This window comes from Pezoporus wallicus, unplaced genomic scaffold (assembly GCF_028554395.1).
Source record: "Pezoporus wallicus isolate ANWC-B61680 ecotype Strahan unplaced genomic scaffold, APGP_CSIRO_Pwel_v1 contig_4191, whole genome shotgun sequence".
Classification (NCBI taxonomy): Eukaryota; Metazoa; Chordata; class Aves; order Psittaciformes; family Psittacidae; genus Pezoporus; species Pezoporus wallicus.
Window position 1 is genome coordinate 1,800,270 of NW_026641383.1, and position 19,731 is coordinate 1,820,000.

General features: G+C 44.8%; 1 protein-coding gene across 5 annotated transcripts in view; it reads left to right on the forward strand.

Moving 5' to 3' along the window:
• Positions 1 to 19,731, forward strand: part of MEIS1 (Meis homeobox 1) — a 107,211-nt gene that overhangs the window by 4,787 nt on the left and 82,693 nt on the right. For 4 of the 5 annotated variants that reach the window (XM_057423475.1, XM_057423478.1, XM_057423474.1 and 1 more), the window contains exons 4-6: positions 342 to 392; positions 1,228 to 1,278; positions 2,691 to 2,837. In XM_057423475.1, the coding sequence (XP_057279458.1) occupies positions 342 to 392; positions 1,228 to 1,278; positions 2,691 to 2,837 (249 nt within the window). The remainder of the gene's footprint in view (positions 1 to 341; positions 393 to 1,227; positions 1,279 to 2,690; positions 2,838 to 19,731) is intronic. The other variant, XM_057423476.1, reaches the window with a different exon arrangement.

Consider the following 19,731-nt stretch of genomic DNA (forward strand, 5'->3'; position numbering starts at 1 on the left):
AAGCAAACCAAAAAAATACCGGGAAATCACGGCATTTACCCCTTCCCTAACGAAACGAGCTGGTGGGAGCGGGCACTGCCCGGCCGGGAGCTCCGCTGCGGGGCTCCCGCCGGGCCGGGGAAGCTCCGGAGGTCCCTATTCGGTGTATTTGATTCACTTGCTCAAGTGTTTGGCTGATGTACTAAAAACCCAGCAGTCAGGGCTTTGCACGGAAGGTTACATAATGGACCCGACAGTGTAATGAAGCAAGAAATAATAACGTCTGCTTTCTCTGCTTCCATATTTCAAATCTTTTTTATTATTATTTCCCCCCCCCTTTTCCCCCCCTTTCTTATATTTAGATCCGAGCAGAGAAACCCCTCTTTTCCTCTAATCCTGAACTGGATAACTTGGTAAGAGTTAACACTACTTCTTCCTCTCCCCACCCCCACCCCACCACCCTCCCTTCCCTTCCCATTTATTTTTTATTTATTTTTTTTTAAACTTCTGTGTCATCTGGAGAGTTGGTTTTGGTGGTGCTAAACTGACGATTTCTCACGTGGATCTTTATTTTTCCTTTAATTATGATGATGATGGTGATTACAAGTAAATACGGTGCAGTAATTGCATGGAAGTAAAAGGAAAAAAAACAACATAAGGGTCTAGATAAAGAAAGCCCCATCCGAAGGGGAGCTTGCGGGCTTGATGGGGAGCTCGCCTGCCCAAGAGGAGCGTGGATTTATCCACGCTGTAGCCAGCCCCTCCACGCATCTTTTAGGCATCTGGATGGGAAGCATCGAGGATGGCTGTGGCTGGAGATGCACCCTTGCCTAAAGCCGCCGAAAATGAGGTCTTTTCCCTCTTTCCTTATTTACCTTCAAGATAAACAAATATCGTGCCTCCTCTGTAGGAGCCTTCCTCCCGCTTTAGCAGAGCGAGGAGCCAGAGATGGTGTTTAGAGGATGCTGTTTTTTTTTTTTTAAAGAAATGTTTATGATCCGTATAATTTAGTTGCTTCATTGCAATAGGGTTTTTTTTCCTCTTTTTTAAGTTAACTCTAGATCACTTCTCGTTAAACAGCGCACAAAGCCACCGCTATTAAGTTTTAGTGTTATTGCCATAAATCAAAACAACTTTTTATTTACTACTAGAGAAAAGTCAAGCTACAAAGTGCGGCAGGGGCGGCTGTGGGGAATGTCCCCAAATCCAGGAATGAGATAAATACTCGTGTTGTTTGTATCTTTGCAGATGATTCAAGCCATACAAGTATTAAGGTTTCATCTGTTGGAATTAGAGAAGGTAATTTTTGTCTTTCTCTCTCTCTCTTTCTTCCTCCTCTGTTTCAGTACTGCTGAAGTTCAGGCTTCTGGTAAATTTGCATAAATGTCTTTCTTTCTGGTAATTAGTGTCAAGACCAATCTTGGCGTCCATTTCTCTTCGCAGTTTAATTACAATTTCAGCCTCTAAACCCGGGCTCTCGAACGCCCAGGCCTTGTGTTCATTGTAATACTTTACTGGCTTTGTATAAATAGTTGCAGGTCTGTGGTGCTGCAGATGAGACTCGAAATGGTTGGTTCAGGCAAGCCCCTGAAATCGTGATTTAAAAAAAAATAATAAAATGATTTTATTGAATTGATGGTGGTGGGGAAGAGGCTTTGGTCGCAGTCACTTGGAATGGAGAATTTATGATTTCTTTTTTTTTTTTTTTTTAAGAGCCATCTGCAGGTCAGGCTCAGGGCGCGGATTGTCCTGTAACATTTTGCAGAGACAAAGCAGAGTTGATAGTTGTGTCTGTCTCTTGTTCCTGGGAATATTGTACACCTCCGAGCAGAAGAAAGAGATTGCAGCCTAAATGCAGAGGGTTTTTTTTCCTAGCTATTTTAGAAATCTTAGGAGGGAGAATGCTAATTTCTAAGAAGGCGGTGTCATCCGAGCTCACATTAAATTGGGAGTGTGCTCTGGTTTCCTGAGGATTTTTTACGTGTCATTGATAGCTGGCCTAGAAGAGAATTCCCTTTCTCCTAAAAATAAACATTTTGAGAGGTTTTTAAATAGTTGAAAAGTTTCTCGGGAGCCTCAGCCACTTTATCTAACCATAACTGGCAGGTTGTTCTCCCTCTACCTGAAATATGTTCAAATCTGCCCATTAATAGAGGTGGCTCAGGTACGAGTCTATCAGAGCGGCTGGGGATTTCAAGGCATGAATGCCTGTAATGTATTTCAGCCCATTGCATAGGGATTTTTTCTTTATTCTTTTTTTTTGTTAAATCCTTTTTTTTCTGTCCTCATACCCCATTGAAAAGGGTTTATGATGAAATAACTGGATGAAATTAAATAGTTTACCTTAAATGTCACCCATGCAGGTCACCTCTCTAATGGCCACAGCTCCGGGAGCAGATGAATTTAACACGGGTGTTGAATATGTTGTAGCCTGTGAATCATCTTGTCACTGTCAATTTTCTGGGATATCTCTATTTTGCGAGAAAAGAAAGTTATTCCTAATTCTGGATGCGTCTAGAGGTCTCAGGGGGATAATTGCAGTGTGTTTCCCCTGTTTAGGACTTTTGATGTCACAGGGGTGAAGGGGGGAGACTGGTTGCACTTGTCAATTTTACTTATGTATTCCTGATTATATTTTCTTCCTTTTTTCCTTTTTTTTTTCCTCCTTCCCCCCCCCCCCTTTTTTTTTTTTAACCTTTGTCATAATGTAGGTACACGAATTATGTGACAATTTCTGCCACCGGTATATTAGCTGTTTGAAAGGAAAAATGCCTATCGATTTGGTCATAGACGATAGAGAGGGCGGATCAAAATCGGACAGTGAAGACATAACAAGATCAGCAAATCTAACAGATCAGGTATGATCTCCCCAACGCCGCACACGCTGAAATTTGTATGCAGATCGCTCGCTGGGTCACTACGCCTCCTTTTATTATTTGCATATGATTAACTCCCTTTTAGATAAATTTCCATCGAAATGAAAATTTTTGAATAATGTGGCTATTATTGCTTCATTAAGGCTTGCTCCCGGATTCGACCTGGCGAGATGAGCTTGTAAAAGCATCGCCTGCAAACTCGACCTGTTTCTTGTCGCTTTTAATTTTTGTCTTTATTTTATTTACCCTTTACAATAATGGAAGTGGTATCTGTGAATCGCTGGCTTCTTGGTGGCTTAGGAGAGGAAGGGTTGGAGCCGTTGCCCAAAATAAGAATAAAATCCGAGATAGGTGGTCTGGGGAAGACAGAGAGGGTTTGAAATCTAGCAAATACTGGCTATTTTCTTCCCGTCTCTACGGTTCATTAGTCCGTCTTGTCAGTTTTCCTTGGCCGAACGCTTTTAGACTTCAGTGAACATTGCTTTGTGCACGCCTGCCTGCTGCAAACGCGTCCATTTTATTTTACTTAATAGAAAAAAAAAAACAACCAAATCCCAAAAACCAAAAAGCCAACAAAACCCGGAGAAAATCGAACTGGACTCAGGTTTTAAATTCTTTTCCTTGACCAGTGAAGTTTTCACACCCTCTCTTTTTAAAAAATTAAAATATTTTAACCCCCAAACTAAGCCAGGAAAGCCTTGCGTAGCTGTGATGGTGTCCAGGTTTTGCCTGGGATGGTTCAAACCTTTAATGCTGGCTGTAGCTAATGTGGGAAATGGGAATGGCTCGCGAACCCTTGGCTGTCCCCTCGCCCCTTCTCCTGTGTCTGTCTCCTCGCTGGGCTTATGCTGGGATCCTTGCCTTTTAAATGGCAGTGTTTTGGGCTAATTCAGGAGGTGCCCAGAGCTAAAATAAGCTCCTGCATGATGGAAGGGGCCGAGATTTGGCTTTTTTTTTCCCGAGTTGAGTAAAACTGCAGTGTTCTCCCAGTCGCTTCCTTTCTCTCAGCCGAGGGGTATCAACGCTTTGGCTGCGAGAGAGGGGACCCTGAACACACACTAAAAAAAAGATAAATCCCCGAGTAAAACCCTCTCAAGTTATTTCTTCTTGGTGATCAGCTTCGTAAATAGAGTCTTAGGAGTGATCAGCTCCCGACTCTGGAGGTTTCCTTTTGTTCAAGGGAGGCGCAGCTAAGCAGACAGGAGTTTCCTCAGCCGTTATCGCCAGCACTGTCAGTTATTTTCTGAGATTACCAACAGAAAGGTGCGTTGCCTTTGCAGCGTGGGCACTATCTTAACTATTTTCTCCTATCTGCCAAAGGCTATCGGGCTGCTGGTAGTGTCGTGACAGGGGGAGGCAGGCTTGGAAAGGCATGAACTTTTACAAAGGGGGTTATGTGCACATAGGAAGGGGTTTTTGGTATTTTCTCCCCCTTCATTTTGCTGCGGAGGGCGGCGCGGCAGGGAGGTGCCCCGCGGGCCGGGGCCACGGGAGATGCTTTCTGGGCCGCGGAAGATGCTCGGGAGATCGGCATCCCCGCTCAGTGCCTTAGAGAGAGGGGAGCCCTGCAGCGGGGGTCTAGCTGAGGGACGCTCGGCTTGCTGCTGTTGAATAAAAATTGTAATCCAACAAGTCTAACTAGAAAATGGGTTTCTAAAAGCTCTGGAGTGCTGGGTACATAAAGCTATTTGAGCAAATTACAAGAATCGCTCAGGGGCACGAATGAAATCAACACTTTAATTGCCTCCAAAATGAAGATTTATACCCCATTTTCCCAACGAATCATTATTTTATTAAAGTGAAAGCTAAAGAAATGAAGCTATAGTTTTGGGGTTGTCGGGGGTGGGGGGTGTTGTGTCGTCGTTCCCCTCCTCCCCCCCCCCCCCCCCTTTCTCCTGGAGCGCAGAGGTTGCGCGCCGGGCGCCGGCCCCTCTCCCGCTGCGCGGGTCCGGCTGCGCACCGCCGCGGGGCTCAGCCTCGGCACAGCCCGCTCGCAAGGGCGCTGCGCCAGCCGCGGGGACCGGCGGGGTCCCCGGGGGCCCCGGCTCCTCGCCAGGCAGCGGGATGCGCAGCCCCGCTGCCGCTATCTGTCCGCATCCACGAAGCTGCGCGGGGAACGGGGCTTTGCATTCCCCGTCAGAGGGGAAAAGGCGCAAAAATGCGCCTGTCCCCTTCCGCTTCCTTCACCCTCCTGGTCGATGAGGCGGCGCAGGGAGGGCGAACGGCTCAAGGGGGGCCGCGGAGATTGCGCGTAGAGGAAGGGGAGTTATACCGGGGCTTGCGCGGCCGCCCGCGTCCCAGGTAAAGTCCGGTGCCAAGCCCGTCCCCGGCGAGGCCGGCAGTATGTGGGCCCTAATGGTTAAATAATAAGGTGTTGAGTGCTTGTCGGTGGGGCGGCTAATGAGGATGTCGCTCCGCGGTGCGCGTTTATGGAAGCGCGGGCGCGCAGGGCCGGGCGGTGGGAGAGGGGCAGGGAGGGCTGCCCCTCTGCAGCTCGTGAGAGTAGGGAAAGAGTAAGTATGTAAAAGCTTTTATTATGGGTTTAATTGCATTTTCTTATATTGTGGCAGTAAAGGTTACAGTTAACAGTTTGGAGGGGGAGGGTGTTATTTATTGGTTTCCCCTTATTTATCCTTTCCTTATAGGCCCCTCAGTGCCAGTGCCTTTAAGTCCCCCGGTTAATGGAAAGCAATGACACTAATGCTAGATTTTGCAAAGTAAAGCCCCATAACACTAACCATTGTTCCGTGATTTAACTAGCTCAGTGGCAATAGGTCACTAAAATAGCATCCTTCTCCCACGGGCACGACCCCGAGGCCTGCCAGGGTGGGACCTGCAGAGTTGTTGTTTACCATTACGGCTCCAGAAGTACAAGGATGAGTTTGGGGGGCGAGGGGGGGGTGCTGGGGATAATTGAACTCAAGATCAAGCAGGCCCCGGGACTTTTAAAAGCCCCTAGCTGAAGGATTGCACCCATCTTCAAAAGTTTCAAAATAAACCTTTTTTAATCATTAGCTTTGCAAACATTTGCATGTTTTATTTTTGAAATGTTTGGCGGAGCCTGGAAAGATTTTAAACACAGCTGTTGGGTGATGCGACTGGGAAAGCTGCATCCCATGAAAAGAACCCCAAAGACTGTCTGTAGTCAGATAGTGGGAGTTGAGTTACCTAACTGTTACCATGGGGCTGTTTTATTGAAGCCACATCACCTTGGCACCCAGGTGCTCTAGTCCCGACTAAAAATTCCCCTATGAAAGCGTGTCTACAGAAAACCTTTGGAAAGTCCTTTGAGGAAAGCACAGTATAAAGTAGCCACCACATCCAAATAAAGTACATTGGCAGCATAAGATAGATTTTATAGGGACAAAACAGTATTTTCTTACAATAAATAAGCTCTTTGAGCAAATCCATGGTAGTATTACTTGACAAAAATTGTAATTTAATAAGGCACAAGCCAATTACATGTGCAAAAACTTTTAAAGGCAAACCGGCAAAGAGCCAAATTCCTATAGGGACTAGAAGGGAAATGATCAAAAAATGAACATGAAATAAGACTTCCTGTAAGAAGGTCCATAATTCAACATTATTTGACTCCACTGTCAGGGAAATTGTTGAAGGATAGTAAACTGATACTAGAGTCTCAGTTATTTTTGTTACAGTCTTAAATGTTCGCAACTGTGGCGTTTTAGATGGCCCTTCTTGGGTGATAGTCTATCATATATATATATGTATATAATAAAGCAACACTTCTATTTATGTTGCAATAGATATTTTTTTTATGCACACAGTTGCAGAGTTTCTGTGAACAAAATGCAGGCAGACAGCAGGGTTTTTTTTTTATTAATGGAAGAAATTACTTAAAATGTATTCTTTATGAAGAAAGAATCATAAACTGGAACGCAATATGTAGCATATCTGAAGGTGGAGGGGTTGTTTAGGGGATTGACCTGCTATGTCTGGGCTAACTTTCTCAAATACTTCAAATATATTAGCTATAACTTGCAGCCAATACAAAAGTAATGCCTTGGGGGGGGGGGGAAAATTACTGGGAAATACTATTCTACTGGGGGGCTTCTTCGCATGGTAAAGCCACGTATGGTTTTAAGGGGGAGAACTAAGAATATTGATGCCCTCTGTATATGTACTCCCATATCGGAGGAACAGGCATCAAAATAATAGATGCGGTGCAGAGGGTGTAAGGTAAAATTTATTTCTGCATAATAAAAGAGTTACAGCAAAGCAGGGCTCTGAGGAGGATCAGTAAAATAACATTTAAAAGACTCAAAATTTCATTTTCTTCCTCTGACTTCATGCCACCTTGAGCCAGTGAATCCTGTTTTAGTTTGGTTTCGGGTGATTTTTTTTCCTGTGATATTTAGGGGCTGTTAATATGCCCGAGTTTGGCAAACTATTTAATGTAGAGACAGGACACGTTAATTTATATTCTGGACCCGTTCACTATGGCTGAAATGGTATATAAGGTTTTCTTTGCTCTCCAGTCCTTTAAGCAAGTACATCGGTTGTTAAGTAGATATGAGATCGGATAGACTTGCTTGAATTTATAATTTCAGTTCAAGAATCTTTGTTGGCTTGTTTCGGGTTTTGTTTTTATTTAAGTCATTCAACAGCCCGAATGCAGCCATCCTTACAGCTGGGTGTAATATTCGCTGCCTTCCTTAAGCTGCCTGCTCAGGCCTAACTTCCGTGTAAAGATTCTCAAGCGGAAGTTACGTTTTGTTGTAAAGGATAGTTTAATTCCCTAATATTTTGCATCTGTTTCAATATCAAACCTAGCAGCGCTGAGTTTAAACCCCAGGTAACACTGGAACTCGTCCTAAACATTTGCGAGTGTATCCCAAAGCATTCCTGTAAGCGGGAGCTCACGGCATCTTTGCGTTAGGGACCGCGGGTTGTTGTTTTGGGACAGCTTGGAGGTTTGCAAGGAAGGTGTGGAAGAATGAGGTTTACCTTCAGCTTAAGCTTTATGGCTGAGGGTTTGAGTCTTCCCTGGCCGCTTGTCCACAGGTAGCTGTAACGGTGATCAGTTCTGCATGTGAAAGAGTTACTGCAGCCCAGAATGGGCAGTGTTAGCAGTTAAACCCCCCCCAGATTATATTGTGCTCAATCAAAATAAGTAGGCATAGGTCGTGCTGATAAATACCACTTTAAAAAGCGGCGAAACTCCGGCACAGCTTCTTTAAATTAGGGAATCTTTGTTTTGTTTTGTTTTGCATTTCTGCGTTGGGGTTTTTTGGTCATGTGAGCGTGCAGTTAGGAGCTATCTTGTGTAATCTAAACAAATTTAAGAAAAGAAAGGGGAGGATTGTTTCCGGTTGTGAAGATTTTTGATGGTTTCTGGAATTGTTTGCTTTGGAGGGGTTGTATGGGAGAAGGAGAGACAGGGGTGCGCTGCAGTGTCACCTCATGTCTTTGATGTGTTACCTTCCTCTACTGAAGCTCCGTTGCTCCAAGCAGGCTTTGACCCTCATGGCAAATTTGGAAAACAGTGTTTATGTCTGGGTTGTTTTTTTTTTCCTGCAATCACAGCAATATTTGGAGAGGCTATCTCTACGAGAGTGCACGTTTTGTGTTTTGTCTTGAGTATTTCTGTTCCTGATTAATGGCCCCATGTCTAATTCACTGCTAATATTCTATAACATGACATAAAGACAACTTGCCGGCAGTTGGTTCAGCTCTTCTTTGCATGCTTAGTGTGGTTGCCTTTTCCCTCTTACTACCTTGAAAAGGGAAAAAAAGGAGATGTATTCGAAGAGCCTAGGTGAGAGCAGAATCCCTGCAGACCAGTGTCCTCCGGGCTGCTGGGGATCCCTGGAAAGTTTCAGCCCCTCTGTGGTGGTGGTGGGGGTCTGGTCTCTGTTAGTGAAGGGGGTGCTGAGCACGAGGGATCCCCATAACCGCTGCTTGCTCATTGAGTTGCCTTGTTGGTTGTTGCCATTGTGGCTTGATGTATTTATTTTTCATGTATGTATCTAAGAGGTGAAGAGCAACGTGGAGACTTCAGGCTTACGTGGGTTGTGCGTAAGAAGGCGAAAGCGCAGGCAGTGAGTGGTTTCTGGGGATTATTGGATTTTAGATAAAGGTGGTTTGAGATTCATTGTAGACGTGTGGGCAAATGTTGAAAGTCTAAACGTTGGCAAGGTGAATTAAAAACCCCGCTGAGTTTGTCCTGAAAGCAAAGAGCCTGTTTGCAATTAGCTAAAAAATAAGAATTAAAAGTTATAATACAGAGACTGCCATTTCCTTGCTAACTTGTGGGGCATGAGGAAGGTAGGATGGAAAGAAATGGATTTATGCCCAAATTTGGCCATTCTTTTGCCGGCGTCGGGACAGGCTGCTGAAAGTCACAGTGTCTTCTTGTTTTGCAAGTGACTTCTTCTTTTACAAGTGTCTTCAAATCCAGGCCAGGTGCCCCACTGAATACATGTTTTTTTTTTCCCCTGTTGGGAGGTTATACGTTAATCATCCATGAGTTTTGGGGATCAATAAAGGGATAACTGTGAAAGGCAATGGCCCATAACAAGCGGGGAGTGAGATAGGCTGATCTAATGGTTCCTGCCTGGCCTCAAAAACTCGATGAATCTCTGGGTTTGTCCACGCAAGGACACTCGGGAGAGGTAAGACAAATTGATTGGGTGTAAAATTAAAGTGCATTAGTTAAAGTGCATTGCACTATTGTGTGGATGCTCTCATTCAGAAGTAAAGTGGCCTTAGTTCACTTTAGCCTAATCCCCTTTGGAGTAGGCCACTTTTCTTTTGAATGAGAACATCCACATTAACTTTTAGTTAATTCGTCTTTCCCGAGCGTCCTGGCGGCCTCGTGCCCGCCGCTATAAAGAGGTCCGGCCAGCCAGGCGCTGGCTCCATGCGAGCTTTAAGTAAGCTTTTCGTTAGCCGTATTCACCTCCGCAGCAGCACTTAACCGCTGGCGGTCATCATTGCCCCGACTGGGGCTCTGCACTCTCCTCTCGCTCCCGTAGCTCAAGAGGTGTTTGTTGGTTTTAATGCTGCCTAGGGGAAAGAAAATGGGAAGCTTTATGGTGCTAGGGATATGGGGATGGATTCTGCTGCGGTGGCACAGGCAGTGGCTCAGCTGGGCTGTGAGGCTGTCCGCACCCTGTCCGAGGAGGCTGTGGTTTGAGCATTGCATTTCCCAGGTGAATATGGCATTAGGCTTCCCCTGGTATCCGTCCTCCTCTCAGTAACCTGAGCGTTTTGTTTTGTGATGGTGGTTTGCTGTCCTGACGCGCTCCCTGCACGGATAGTTTCTTCCATGTCCACTGATAAGCCAGCTTTTAAGGACAGTGAGGAAATCTGGATTAACTTTTTTCCGCTGAGATTTCCAACCGTAAAGCCAAGATCGAAAACTAACTTGTAGGAGAACTAATTTATCTGGTGAAAATAATCACGGTAAGATATATTTGGAAGCTGTTTTATAGTCTTGCGTGACATTCACTGAGCTAGAGGTTTTGTTAGAGGTATTTTTGGGTGTCTTCTAGAGCTTATAAGTAACCCATTTATTTACTTTTCACTGGATAAGCCGTGTGTGCAAGTGCTGCACCGTGTCACACGCTTGCCGTTGCCCCTTCCATTCGCAGTAAAATTTACAAGGCTTCTTGCATTAGTAAGCAGTTTGCTATTGGAGCCTTTCCTAGAAATACAGAATTCTATTTCACCAAAGTATTGTCTTTCCTCTTCAATCAGAGCCGAGGTGAGCTATTTTCTCAAGGACTCTCCAGGCATCTATATGATATTCCCACTTGGGCAGATCATCTCCAAAACTGCATTACTTACTCCTCCGTTCTGAAGGGCCATTGCAGTAAATTAAAATTCTCTTATTAGCATCACTGGGATTTGAATTTGGCCAGCTAATTTTGTTTGCAGCTTTGGCTTTTTTCTTTTTTCTTTTTTTTTTTATTATAAAGCAAATATATATCCAGGCACTCTTTGCTGAAATAAACTGTCCAACAATAAGAGGGGTAATTCTTCATTTGCCTAAAAGAACTGCCTGTTTTAACTTCAGAAATACATGACCAAGAGTAAAGCTACAGCTGATGTCATCATAGGCAGTGTACTGTATTCAAACAGCTGTACAAAATGAAAAGCTGCAGTATTAATCCTGCCATTCACCGTTTATTTAAGTTTTTCAAGCTTCTCTCATATGGGCATGGCATCAATACCTAATTATGCCTCCATTAGAGTTACTGGGCCCTTAATACAAAAAATTATTGTATTTAAAATTTGGAAAGCTGCGTCGATATAATCTAAGATTCTTGCAGCTGGCACGCAGTCAGGGCAGGCAAACTTTACTTTGTAATTTTCTTTTCATTCATTTGGTCTTAAGGTTTTGGTCTGGTTTTGTTGTGATCAAGAAGGTCAGATCATCGCTGGTGTTTTTAATGCTGGCTTTAAATAGCTTCATTTAGGGCTGTGTAGCTCTAGGGAGGGGAGGGGAAGAACAGATTAAAAACTCCACGGCTTTGTCTGTCATGTTTGCCAGGGTGCAGGGCCACGGCCTTCTATGCAAATAAAAATGGTAGAAATGAATGTCTGAAGCCTGGTGCAGAAGGAGTTTGCTCTCGTCAGCGCAAACTGTGGTTTATCTGTGAACATGAAAGCCCTGAAGCCTCTCCTGGCTGTCCACATGCTACCATTTCTGTTGGGTTGGGGTGTGCAGAGATGTCCCAAGTCTCAGGTGGGATATCACCTGCTTGCTGATGCTTGGCAGCAACCCGAGGTGCAGCTCTTGCGTGCTCGCTGAGACCTGGCTCCATTCAGTAAGCTAAGGATTAACCATGGTCAGCCCCTTGCTAGAAACTCTACTGGGAGGGCATGAATGCTGGAGACTCAGTAGATGGCACTTCGGTTTTAGGCTTTAGCCAGGGCAGAGGACCCCCCCGTGCTCCATGGGGTGCAGGCAGAGGGATGTGCTCTGCCATGGTAGCCTTTGCCCCTGAGCTCCTCCAATTGCCCCTGTGCCACAGAGGTACCTTGTGTAGGTAGAGTTGGCCAGATTATTTATGAGGGGAGTGTCCCTGTGGCTTGCAATTTGTGAACCTTCTCTTGCACACTGTTGTGCAGTGTTATGGGAGAGTAGCTCTGCTGCATCCTGGACACAGTGGTGTTTCAGTGATGGGTACAGCTGTGTCACCATGAGGTTGTTTGAAGTCACAACTTGGTGCTCTCACTCGCTCATGTTCATGCAGGCTTTTTTGGGCAGTGCTTGACATGAACAGTGGCTCTGTGCCTATGTGACGCCACTGGGCATCACTGCAGCAGGAGGATGAGAATGGCGGGGAGAGAAGCCTTTCAAGCACATGGGTGCATTGGCGGCAGGCAGCTTCCCTGTACAGGGCTGCTCAGGAAGAGGTGCCTGGTGTTTGCATGGATGCTTGGCACAGCCCATACACAGTGTGGCTGCTGTGCTTGAGCCATTCATTCCCTCCTTTGCCCCTGTCTGCCCGGAGGATTTTGCAGCTGTGTTACCCCAGGAGACTCCTGGCCCTCCTCCCTGTTGTGCAAACCAGTTTTACTAGCGTGGCTTCCACCTACTAGGGGAGCGTTGTGCTTTGCTCATGTCCCTGAGGCCCATGGCAGTGCTTCGTGGCATGGCTTTGTAGGAGTGTGGTATGTATAACCCCTGTGAGGGATCTCTTTTTTTATTACTATTCTGTAAAGCCAGAGTGATGGTATGCACGTGACTAGTATGTGCAGGGAGGATTCATTTTGTCCTTAAATGCAAGTGTGTACATTGAGCTGGGGTTTGGTCCACAGTAACAAGTGTTTGAGAGATCCTTTGGGTGAGAACTGATACAGCGATGCTGGAGAGGCAGGGGTGGGGAATGCCACTCTGCTGATGGCGCAAGACCGGATGGGAGATGCAGATGCTCTTCCCAGGTCTGTCACTGGGATTTTGGGGTGAGACGATTAGTTGCTCAGGAGCTGGGATTTTCTACTTCTCCTCCTCCCATATAATCAGGTAGGGTTGATACCTAGGGTTGATACCTTAATTTATATGTCATATAGTGATAGCAGAGTATAAGAGATTGATAAGAATAAAAAGTGATATGTTAAAGTAATTAATTATTTCACTTTGTGGATAGTTTAAAGAAATAGCATAAGGAAAGCAAAATGTTCGTGGGGGAAGGACTGTGCTGAATTGAAAGGCTGAAGGTTGCTTTTGGTGGCTTTGTGCTTTGATTTTAACCACTTCTGCTGTCTTCTGAGTAATTACCACTTTAAAAATGTATTTAAAGGAGGGAGGGGATAAACTTAAACACTGGATGGAATAAGTGGCAGCGCCAGCAGTAACTTCTGCAGAAGGAGCAGAGCTGTGGGGGTGACTAGAAGCATTTGTGGGGTGGTGGCTGGTCAGTCTGTCCCAAGGTCTGCCCATCCCAAGGCACGGGTCCTTGTGGGGCCATGCCATGCCATGAGCTCTACACTGCTACAGACCTCACTGGGCACTCTGAGACCTCCCTGGGAGGCCTGGCGAGGCCACACAGACCTCGCAGTCCAACTTTTTTGGGTGACGCTGGCAGCAGCCCTGCTTCTGAGCGTTCCTCAATGAGCGGGTGGAGGCGTTGGGGAGCCACGGCCGCCTCAGCCTGGTGAACCACCCCTGGAGCTCGCTGTGTTCTGGCTTCCGCAGCACAGGCTCGGTGTGTTTTGTGGCCGCTGGCTCGTGGCTCGCAGAGCCAGGCCACTCGGCCGCATCTGCCTCGCTGTAGATTGGGCTCGTTGTGAAAGGGTAGAAGGTGGAGGAGCTGATCCGTGGAAGGGTTTGGCCATGAACGCTGGAAAATGTGAATCACGGGGATTCCAGTTTTAAGCCTTGTGGAGATAACGGGCAGCACGTACCAAAGTGCGTGACTTGCAGAGAGCCTTAAAAAACAAGGCGGCGCCCTTGAGATTAAGCAAACATTTTATAATCAGGAACGTATTTTATTCCCAGTGCAGCCTGTGCAGGTATCACATCCATTCAGATGAAAAGGTGTAGCTGGAGCTTAGCTAATTATACTGCAATCTAATTTTGGTGTTGAACAACACTGCGAGGCGAGCGGGCTCTTGAATCCGGCTAACAATGTGCCGTAATCAAAATACGCTGACTCTGAATGGCGTCTGTTGTCAGTTAGCTTAAAAGACCATTTGATAGTTGTGACATACGCTGGGTGTTTTTGCTTGTGATGGAGCTGAAATGAAGTATGGCTGTAGCAGAGTGAGGGTTGTGCTTGTACCTTCTCTTCCCAAGAAGCCCCGGTTGGGCTGATGGGATGCTGGAAGTTGGAGCCAGCATTGAAGTGAATGTAAAAAAATTTGAAGCAGATGGCCCAAAGGGTTAATTTTCTCTTCCCAAAAGATGCTACCCCCAAAATCTGTAAGGGGAACACTTAAAGATCTGGGGTTTGCTATAAGTAAAGACTTGCTGTTTGCCTGCGCTCAGATATTCAGGATGAAATGCAGATCTCTCTGAAACACCGACTGCTGCCAAGGCTGCCTGCTGGGACCCTGGTAGAGGAGAAGGGAGAGGTGGGAGAAGTTGAGGGCTCCCTCTCACCCCAAATCTGCCTGTCCAAGTCAGGTTCAGGACCTCAGCCAGCCATCTGACAGCTTGTGGTGTCTCAGTTGGACCTGGGTGTCTGGCAGATCCTCTTCTAAATGACTTTTAACACGTAAATGCAATAAAAGGAAGGGACGACGGACGCTCATTTTCTGGCTAAGTGGTGAGGCATTTTTCCTGTTTACACCTTTGGAGGAATCATTACATGAAATATTGAACAGGAAACTCTTATTTGTCTCTGAAGGCCTTTTTTCTGGTCTAGAAAGATGTGGAAAATACTCCTATTAAATTCAGTAGGAGCCAAGGAAGATTAACACACCTCAAGGCCTTGCACACCAGCCTTCAGGAGCTAGTGGTGTCATCTGGGGCTGATTTTGTGCATGTTTCTGCACGATATTAGGCTTTAAAAAAATCTACGTGGAGCGGTGATTTTATCTACCCTGACCGCGAAGCTGTGTTTCCTTGTGTTGAGAAAGAGACGGGGATTAATGCTATCTAGCGATACGGCTCTTATCAAGGGGAGGAGACAGGTTTACAATGCAGGGTTGCTCTAAATAGAAAGTACTAGCCAATGTTTGTTGTGTGGGAGACAAAAACCCTGCATCACCATCAGCTGGCTCAGTTAACCTGGCTGGGCAAGCAGTGTTTACTGTTGAGCTGAGATAAAAATTGAGGAATGGAGTAAGGTCAATAAATGTAAGCCACGCTGTGATTGAGACCCATGCTACTCAGGCTTCATGGGTGTCCATCACAGCTACCTCATGCAGCACCCACCAATGCAAGGAGCAAAACCAGAGGAGTAACTGAGAAAATGAATTTGGCCTTTGTTGTTGTGGAGGTGTTTTGGGTGGTTCTCAGTCCTGTCTCCCATAGAGGGACTTTGGAGATGGTTCCCCAAGCTCAGCAGGTTTGATTTCATCATGGTGGGGCAGTGGTGGGGGTGTGCTTCCGGCAGAACACAGCCCAGGCTGTCTCTGCACAGCAGTGAACATGCACACCCCGTGTGCAGGCAAACGCACACAAGTGGGGTTTCTTTCCAGAAGTGTTTCCTCTGCAGAACTTATGGGGCTTTGGTGCCTCCTGGAAGAGAAGAACTGTGGTTTTTCCCCTTCCTTTTTGTCTATGTGTCCCACCCAGTCTGACGGTCTCTGTTTTATTCTCCTTTAGTTTTTTTGTGGTTTATGCTTGCTGCTTCTAATTATTCTTTTTCCTTTGGAAAGTGCTATCACCCTGTCCTTTTACACTCATGTTTTTTTTTCCATTCAGCCTGCATTTAGGACTTTCAGGCCTTTTCCTCTCCTTTCCCTGCCATACCCTCTTCTCCTCCATACTCTGAGGGTACTCAGGGGATTGGAAAGCTTTGCTATGTTAGAGGTATCTATGTGGGTATACATTCATGCTGCACAAAGATGTTAGCTCCTTCTCTGAATTTGGGTAGGTTCAGCAATGAATTGCAATAGCATGGCTAATGGAGAGAGCTAGCATTGTTTGGTGGATGTTGGTTTGGTGGTCTTTGCACTGTGCAATGGTAGTTGTGCCTCTGGTCCCTCCAGCTGAAATCCTGGCCTTACGAGAATAAGTGGTAGAAGTCCTGTTTATTTTCACTTTTCCATCATCTGTGGTATTTGCATTGGTACCCGCTCTCATTTTCTTTTATCTATTTGTCTCAGAAACGTCCCTATGAGCATGCATAAAGACAGCTTAAGTATTATTTTTCCTATGCGACTGCAAAGAGTCAGAGAAGAGTTTTACCCTCATTTGAAATAAGGGGAAACTAAAGATAGAAAGCTTATGACTTTTCTGGGGCTAGGAAGGGAATCCAGGTCAGAGATGAGACTTCCATGCAGAATTTCTTCTGCTTTTGGGTCCAACAGACCCTGCTGCCTCTAACGCTGTAAAGGTTTCCATCTGTGCACAAGTCACCCTTGCTGTGCCGCTTAGTTGCAGGCGGAGTTATTACTTGTCTGTCGTTTCAGCGACCTTATTTCTGTAGACTTGGAGCACCTCTTTCCCATCCGAACCTGGTATTTGTGCCTTTGGTGATGTTCTATTAAAAATAATTCACCTCTGAATCAATGTTGCATGAGGCAGATCATTGAAGAGTTATTTGCAGCAAAAAGCAACTGTTTTGCAGTATTTTGATGTTCCTGCACATATCATTTATTCTGGTTCCCTTAGTTTTGGTTGTATGCACATGACACCCCTGCTTGTCTTTGGCAGGCTGGGAGGTGGGATTACTGGCTGCTGGCTGGCAGCATCGGTTAGCCCTACAAGGAGATGTTCAGATGGCAAAGCCATGAGTGGATCCTGTCAGAAAATCAAGGTAGTCACGACTGTGGATTTCGTGGTCCTCAAAAGTCTGCACTTGACAGAGATTGTAATAAACATTATTTGTGTGTAGAATCTAGGAAATAAATGGCATTATATTTTTAATATATATTTTTATATATATTAAGCATATATTTTATATATATTAAGCATAATTGGTAAGCATATTTTTAGTCCTGCTTACCAATTTGTATTTTTCAAGTTTTTCTTCCTAATTAGGGAAGCATTTTAAAACTTTCTTCTATGCTGTGTGGGAGGCAGACTACCTGTGGGTTATTCCTAGCCATGCCCTCCAGAAGTAAAGTGGGATAGAGCTTGTAGATTGCAAAGAGCAGGTCTGTCTATTGTGTAGCTCTAGATTCGGCATCGGTACTATGGATTATATACTTAAGGTATTGAGCAGCCGTATTGAATGTTTTGCTCAAGCGAGGCTGGGGACATCAGTATAGCCAACAACCAGAAGGATAAGCTATGCAAAAAGTAAGTCCTTGCTAAATAGATGAGTTAAGTTTGTAGGAGACATATGCAATGCCTTTATGAAACAACCCCGTTTTCACTTAAAGTTCTTGCCTGTAGTGTGCACAAGTATTTCCTAACATAGTGGGTCACTATCCTCAAGAGGCTTGGGGGAAGGTTTTTAAAAGGGAGGAGTTGAGAAAAATCTGAAGAACATTTAAAACGTAGCGCATTACTTTTTTTCCTAATGAAAAAGTATTTAATTTAAGAAAAGAAAATAAGATAAAACTTCAGAAGGAAAACAATAATCCCAAATTATGTTGACAAATTGCTGGCAGCATCTTAGTTCCTCCAGGGTGAGGGGGTGAATGATTATACCTGCAGCCAATTCTCTCATAGCCTGAGGAGCAGAGGTTCATCCAACAGGTAAAGGAATTAGCCGTTCCCTGTCTCCAGTTGTTACACAAACACAAATGAGCCCACAAGAGGGCTGTGCTCACAAAACTTTTGAGAAGATATATATCAAAAGATGCTGAGTACAATTTTTATCACCTGTAATAGAAAGTGATTTCTTTTATTTATATACTTATGGTCAAGCCTTTTGTTCCTTGACCAGGACTTCTTTTCTGTGTCTTTCCACATGCTTGGTGCTCAAAAAAAATCTTTTTTATTCTCTAATACAAGCAGGAAGCAGTGGTTTCCCCCACTGTGTATTAGTGTTAACTTGACTCAAAGCCCAGCTGTTGTTGGATTGCTGTAATAAGTGTATGTAATGTTATTTATATTGACTCTCCAATTTAGCCATTAACCATATAATTTTGTCTGTAGCTTTTTTGTTTATTAAGGCTTGATGTTCACTGTGACACAAGTCAATAACTGCTCCAGAGGCCTCATCAGATGTGGTCCTCCCTTTGATGGGGCTGTTGTGCTGGTACCTGCTAGGGGTTATGCTTTTCAGCCCAGCCCATCCCCCAAGTGGATGAAGCACCTGGTAATGGTCATGGAAGCCAATTGGTGCTTCTGGGATCACTTAAATACACAGACATTTTTGTTGCTTCCTTTCCTTCTTCTTTCCTTTTTCTTCTTACTTTTTTTCTTTCCTGGCTTGTATCGGAGTACTCGACAAGCTTCACAACCAAAACAAAAGTCAGGAAATGTATTTTGAATGCCATGGGATAACATAAAACATCCCTTGTAGAAGGTCTTTTGCCCTTAAAGTGGTACAGCATTAGGACACCTGAATCCTCTTTTATTTTAAATCAGTCATGCGACCATGACTTGAATCAGTCACTAGCCGGACCATGGTTTTGGCACTAGAAACTATTGACCAGTGAGAAAGGCAGTGGTGCAAAACCAGTTTAAATCATGGGAACTTACAGCCCAGCCTCAAAATCCCATAATGATTTTCCTCAATTTTGCTGACATATTCTCAGTTTTGCTCGTGTGGTCTTGATTTTGCAAAGATTTGGGCTGAAACTTTCAGTTTCAGGGGTGAGCTTGGAAGAGAAAGATTAAAGCTACTAAAAAAAAGGATTATCGGTGAGTCACAGTCCATACCTCAGTGTCTGTTCTTGGCTAAATGGTGACTAATGTATAAGCCCAAGTCATAATGGGCCATTATCCTTATTTATACAGTATTGTCACGACCACGTGGCTGAGACCCTCCTCTGGAATAAGCCAGCCTACGTAATGGAGTGATTAATTTATATTACTTTGCACTTCTCTAAAGTCTCCCTTTGGAAGAACTCAACTTGTTTTACAGTCGCTAATTAATTTAATCCCCCAACAATATCCATGCTGTAGATAAGTGCAGCCCTCTTTTTTCTTTTCTCCTTTTTTTTTTCCCCCTTTTGTTTCTTTGGAGGATTATTTGTTGTTCCTGCTGTAGAAACTGAGGCACAGAGATCCCTTGGCTCATCCCAAGTTGTTCGGCTCTGGCCAAGCTCAGGTCTCAGCTTTAACCCGCGAGTCAGGTGGGTTTTGCAAGGGGCATTGCTCATTTGCAGAAATGTGGAACAAGTCTTCTGGTTACTCTCTGTGAGCCCATGATTAGTGGGAACGCAGTATCTCCATGTAGAAAGTGACGTGGCATTCATTCCTGTTTACGGCAGCCTTTGTACAGTGAGTTTAGAAAACATCACTATCATCGCTAAGGAGCCCTGTCAAGTGCTAAACCACAACTTCTTGGAGAAGGGAAATAAATAAGTGAGGCATTTCTATTTCTGTGTAGGAATAGATTGTCATGACTACTGTCAGAGTTTTCTCTATAACTAGTGCTGGAAGTTTTTCTGCGAAAGAGGGAGGTGGTTCATAGTGTGAAAAATAATAATATTTGGCATGTCCCTGTCAGAAACAATTTAATGTAAAAGTACTTGGAGGATCGGGAGTTTGCAAGTTGGTTTAGAGGCTTTGTTGTCTTAAAAGTTCCTTGGAAGATTATAAAATAAGGATAAGATTAATGTTGCACTTGGCTCCCTGCTTTTGTGGATGGGGGATCTTTGCTGAAATACTCAG